The sequence below is a fragment of the Bison bison genome, unplaced genomic scaffold (genome assembly GCF_000754665.1).
Source record: "Bison bison bison isolate TAMUID 2011002044 unplaced genomic scaffold, Bison_UMD1.0 scf7180017864289, whole genome shotgun sequence".
NCBI lineage: Eukaryota > Metazoa > Chordata > Mammalia > Artiodactyla > Bovidae > Bison > Bison bison.
The window spans coordinates 14,578,764-14,584,825 of record NW_011494861.1 but is presented as its reverse complement, the minus strand read 5'-3'; the positions used below and the strand labels follow the sequence as shown (position 1 = coordinate 14,584,825).

Sequence of the window (6,062 nt, the reverse complement as noted above, 5' to 3'; positions counted from 1 at the left end):
TTGTTGGCAAAGTAATGTCTCTGCTTTTCAATATGCTATCTAGGTTGGTCATAACTTTCCTTCCAAGGAATAAGAGTCTTTTATTTTTTATTTTTTTATTTTTATTTATTTATTTATTTATTTTTTTGCCGAGTCCCCACCTACCCCCTCCCTCCGAAGTCAAGAGTCCTTTAATTTCGTGGCTTCAGTCACCATCTGCAGTGATTTTGAAGCCCCCCTCCCCGCCCCCAAAAAAATCTGACACTGTTTCCACTATTTCCCCACCTATTTCCCATGAAGTGATGGGACCAGATGCCATGATCTGAGTTTTCTGAATGTTGAGTTTTAAGCCAACTTTTTCACTCTCTTTCACATTCATCAAGAGGCTTTTTAGTTCCTCTTCACTCTCTGCCATAAGGGTGGTGTCATCTGCATATCTGAGGTTATTGATATTTCTCCCCACAATCTTGATTCCAGCTTGTGCTTCTTCCAGCCCAGCATTTCTCATGATGTACTCTGCATATAAGTTAAATAAGCAGGGTGACAGTATACAGCCTTGACATATTCCTTTTCCTATTTGGAACCAGTCTGTTGTTCCATGTCCAGTTCTAACTGTTGCTTCCTGACCTGCATACAAATTTCTCAAGAGGCAGATCAGGTGGTCTGGTATTCCCATCTCTTTCAGAATATTCCACAGTTTATTGTGATACACACAGTCAAAGGCTTTGGCATAGTCAATAAAGCAGAAATATATGTTTTTCTGGAATTCTCTTGCTTTTTTGATGATCCAGCGGATGTTGGCAATTTGGTCTCTGGTTCCTCTGCCTTTCCTAAAACCAGCTTGAACAACTGGAAGTTCATGGTTCACGTATTGCTGAAGCCTGGCTTGGAGAATTTTGAGCATTCCTTTTCTAGCGTGTGAGATGAGTGCAATTGTGCGGTAGTTTGAGCATTCTTCGGCATTGCCTTTCTTTGGGATTGGAATGAAAACTGACCTTTTCCAGTCCTGTGGCCACTGCTGAGTTTTCCAAATTTGCTGGCGTATTGAGTGCAGCACTTTCACAACATCATCTATTCCCAGCTTAGACTTCTCAATTTCCAAATTTCCAGGAACATCACACAAAATCTCTCTGATTGTCATTTCCAACATTTAGGTTTCCTGGCAATTTGGCGGCGGAGGAGGGGGGAATGTTCTTCTGATCGTGTCAACTACTTATTCTCTTCACAGAAATGGGCAATTTCTTCTACTTGGCAGTGACCTTGAATCAACAGCTTACACATAGGGAAAATATGAGTAAAGTTCAGATTTCCTCTTAAGGTTATCTTAAGGAATGAATAAAAAGTGCCTGCATGATTGTTCACCCAGTTTCTGTTCAATAACAGAGATGTTCATGCTTATTGTTGTTACTAATCTCAATCTAATTCCAAGTTATTAATAAAAGGGATTGATGGCCAGGGATTTAAATGTCACTTGAGTAGAATCCAATTTAATCTTCTTTTTTAATAGTTAAATCTGAAAAAGTTTTATTTTTTTTTAATTTTTTTAAAATTGTAGTATGTAAAGGCCATTTATATACATGAGAGAAATATGGTGGAAGCCATCTTCCGGAAAGTGACCAAGACTGAGAACTACCTGCAGAGTGTCTTCACCTTGGTGGCCACAGGTGTATAAGAATAATTTTGGCATCAAATAACTAGGTGAGTGAGAGGCACTGAAAATTCTTAAAGGTGGACAAAGGGGCTCCCTTTATGTATGGCCATAGACTTCAAAGAAATCCTTGTATGATGCAGCGCAAAGTGGGAATCATACATGAATGTGGTAGAACATTAAACACCAATAAGTGTTTCCATATTTAGTGCAGAAAAGGTGTTGGCATTTATGACAAGAAAAGCAGTATTTTATTTCTGTGCATAATGGTGTCACTTTGATCAGAATCTGTGCTGACCATGGCTAGTTATGAGTAAAACGGTAATGATCTAAATGCACTAGGAAAAATGCTAATGAAATTATGGTTTGTTTGGCTTCTTCTCCAATGTTCTCACCTGGAGAAATCCGTGGATAGAGGAGCCTGGTGGGCCACAGTCCATGGAGTTGCAAAGAGTTGATCACAGCCGAAGTGACTTGGCGCACAAACGCATGCACTCCTGAAAAATGTGGGGAATTTGCCGTCTGAAAAGTGTCCTCAGTGAGAAAAATAAATAAATAAATAGGTAAACAAACCTCAGCTGGTAGCGCTTGCCCCTGGATGACAGGGTTATTTGGAGCTGAACAAGGTTTATTTCTTCTCTGGCTTCAAGTTCCCAAAGAACCCAGAGTGCCCACCTTCACTGCCTCTGAGTCTGGGAAATATCTGATTCCAGTATTCACACACCTTCCTCTTCTCACATCTTAGATTTAATCTTTTCTTGCAGTTGGTTGTTCTGATCTCAACTTTTTGGGAAAAAATGCAGTCTATGATGACAGTGTCTCCTCTGAGCCACTCTCTTTTTACTGTATTTCTTCAGTTTATTTTATTTATTTATTCTTATTGCCCTGGGTCATCACTGCTGCGGGGGCCTTTCTCTACCTATATCGAGAGGGGGCTACTTTCTAGTTGCTGTGCATGGCCTTCTCATTGCGATAGCTTCTCTTTTGTGGAGCACAGGCTTAACAGTTGTGGCGCGTAGACTTAGTTGCCCTGTGTCATATGGTATCTTCCCCAACCAGGGATCAAACCTGTGTCTCCTGCATTGGCGGTCAGATTCTTCACCACTGAGCCACAGGGAAACCCTATTTTGCTATCTTAATATCACCCAGAACAATGTTTTTAAATTTCCCTGTTTTAAAAAAAAAAAAGAAATAAAAAATAAACCTCTATTTTACATTGCTGCTATCATTCACATTATCCCTTTAGGAATGCCCAGCTCCAAACTGTCCAGAACCACTCGTATTCTCACTGAAATTCCAGCCTGTCCACCTTCAGAGAAAGCTTGACTTAGGGCTGGAAAAACCACCACATCCCCAAAGCTCCTCCCTGGCTTCCTGAATGGGCACACAACCTCCTGTGTTTCCTACATAACTCCTCAGTGAAAAGCTGATATAGGGATGAGTGTATTTTGTTTTCTTTCATAACACACCACTGTTTTCATGAGACTGTTTTAATCATGGACATATTGCTAATGTTGATTTGACCGAAGTTCCCCCAACAAAATGATTCTGTCAACTTTTTTTCTTGTCCAGTGGTGGGGACCAATAATCCTTTTCCTGTCTGACCCTCAAAAATATAACTGTCCATATTGGTAGAATTCAGTCAGTTTTAGGGAAGTGACTGTGAATAGGTCCTGGATCACCCAGCCACACCATCATTCTTTTTGTTTCCTGACTGTGTATATATTTCAATCAACTACTCTAAAGAAATATGATAATCCAATCAGGATCAATCCAACAGGTCTTCTATAGTTAAATCAGTCCCTTTCTGATTGGATTAGCAGTGGGACAGAGGAATTATGGGACAAGAAAGGTGTATAAATATCTGAAGCACTGGAAAAGAGAGGCAGAATTTTCCTGCTCTGGAGACACCAGATGAGTTCTTCACAGCGTCTGAGGTCTGAGCACCCTGCCAGCAACATCAGACCAGTGAGTTACCTCCATCATATAAGAATAACCATTCCTTCCCCATGGTTAGCTAATCTTGAAGAGTGACTTGTAGTTCTGGGTGGCAGGGAGAGTTTTCAAAAAATAATTTCTTTATGATGAACCCATTTCAGGTTTTAGTTTTGCCTCTCAGTGTAGTTTTGCCTGAATCTCAAAACATTTTGATTAGTACTTTAGCTGGTATCATTTTTAAATGTCTTTACCCAGCAGATATTTAAACTATCTGTTTGGAGTTTTGTTTCATGAAATTTCAAATACATATTTTTTACACAAATGGCATTTGTGTTAAGGGTAACTGAGGATGGAGGCTGTGTGGGTACACATGACCTTCCTCTTCCCATAGACTTAGAGCTACAAGTGATGGTCTGACATATTCCACTCATAAAGACTGGAGTGAGCTTTCAGGCTCCTGGCTTCACACTTCTAGCTGGAACATGAATTAAGCAAAGCACTGGATTGAATTGAAATGGCTAGTGGTTGCCTTTCCTCCTTACTGGTCTTGTGAGAAGCTTGTTCTGAATTGAATAGGGAAAGAGTTATAACTTGGTGCCCGTTGAGGCCTGAATGTCTTACGGTCTAACTGAGGCACTCTCACCCCTGCCAGAGCTGGGACCTCAGTCCTGAGTAGATTTCTCTGAAGGGTTGGGGGATAGTCTTAGATGTGTTCCTCTTTGGCTTGACATGGATGCTTTATTTGTTGGCAGTTTCCACAAGATTCTTTTTGAAGCAGAGCCAGGATGAGTGTCCCGACCCCACCCAGACTCTTGGACCTGGCTGGAATGCACCTGATCAGGGAAGATGCCTTGGTCTGTTCTGCTCTGGAGTTTTTGCCCACAGAGCTCTTCCCACCCCTCTTCATGGACGCCTTCCGTGGGAGACACATCAAGACCCTAAAGGCCATGGTGCAAGCCTGGCCCTTTGTCTGCCTGCCTCTGGGGGGCCTCATTGACCTGCCTCATGTGGGGCCCCTACAAGCAGTGCTGGAAGCACTTGATGTCCTGCTTGCCCAGAAGGTTCATTCCAAGTGAGTCGGATCCAGATAGCTTGATAGGGTTCTGGGCATCCTGGAAGAGACATCTGGGCTGGGCTAAGTGGATGGCCAATGGATGGGCAAGAGGGTTCTGAGGATGGCAATGAAGAAGCTCAGAGGCCTTGGCTCACTATGGAAAATACTTTACTGATGTGTAAATGTGCCTACCATGCAAGGGAGATTGAAAGAACATGCCCCATCTCCTTCCTATGATGCTTAATCCCACTAGAAGTGGAGAACTAGAAAGGAGAAAGGGAGTTGGAGGAAAGAGAGGCAGAAGAAGGCAAGGCAGCAGGTGATGAGATATGTGAAATAAAAGCACCGGTGGGCAGTCATTTGTCAAATTCTGAGACTGTGGTTGCATTCTGTGAGGATTTTTAATGCATCCCTGTTAATCTCCTGTCCTTATAGGAGGTGCAAACTGCGGGTGCTAGATTTGCGGAATACTGGCCAGAGCTTCTGGAGCATGTGGTCTGGAGCCAGCACCCATGGGTTCTCAAGATTAGGAATGGCACCAGTGGCTGAGCAGAGCTCAAAGACCCATCAGCCCTTGGCTCCCCTGAAGATATACATAGAGCTTTGCCTGAAGAAAATGACCCTGGATAACTTCCTTACCTACCTTCTCAGGTGGATGGAGCAGAGAAAAGCTTCCATTCACCTCTGCTGTAAGAAGCTGACCATCTTTGCAATGCCTGTGGAAAATATCACGAAGGTCCTGAATATGGTGCAGCTGGACTGTATCCAGGAGGTGCAAGTGAATTGGATTTGGCATCTGTCCACCCTGGCCAAGTTTGCTCCTCTCCTGGGTCAGATGAGCAACGTGCAGAGACTCCTTCTCTCCCGCAGTCACGTGTCTGCTCTTGAGAAACAGGAGCAGCAGGAGCAAGTTGTCCAATTTACCTCTCAGTTTCTCAAGCTGCACCATCTCCAGGATCTCTATCTAGACTCTCCCTCCTTCCTTGAAGGTTGCCTGGACCAGATGCTCAGGTGAGTGTGGAACATTGGCTGGGTAACAATGAACACATCACTGGCATGTGAAGCACACAGGGTCCCTAGCTGCTCTATCCTGAGCCGTGGTATCACTTCACCACCGAAATCAAGGTAGAAAAACAAACACAGACACCGTACTAGAAAGCTGTTTATGGTGTGGCTTGGACCCAGTGAGGGCAGATTCTTTCTTAAGGAGGGAAATCTATGTAACATGACTTAGGAAAATAGGTAAGTGAAAGGAGATCAAAGAAGGGAAGCCACCTATAATCAGAGCAATTTTAAAGAGATGGTCTGGGGAATTACCTGCCAGTCCAATGGTTAGAATTCTGCTCTTTCAGGGCTGAATGTCCAGGTTTGATCCCTGGCGGGAAAAGTAAGATTGCACAAGCCACACATGTGATATGGCCAGCAAAAAAAAAAAAAAAAAAA

The 6,062-nt window shown here is 43.0% G+C and overlaps 1 protein-coding gene across 1 annotated transcript in view; it reads left to right on the top strand.

Moving 5' to 3' along the window:
- The first annotated feature begins 4,350 nt into the window (after window positions 1-4,350).
- LOC104996121 (putative PRAME family member 24) overlaps window positions 4,351-6,062 on the top strand; it is a 2,836-nt gene continuing 1,124 nt past the window's right edge. The window contains exons 1-2 of the mRNA XM_010850248.1: window positions 4,351-4,637; window positions 5,055-5,630. Coding sequence (XP_010848550.1) covers window positions 4,351-4,637; window positions 5,055-5,630 — 863 coding nt within the window. The remainder of the gene's footprint in view (window positions 4,638-5,054; window positions 5,631-6,062) is intronic.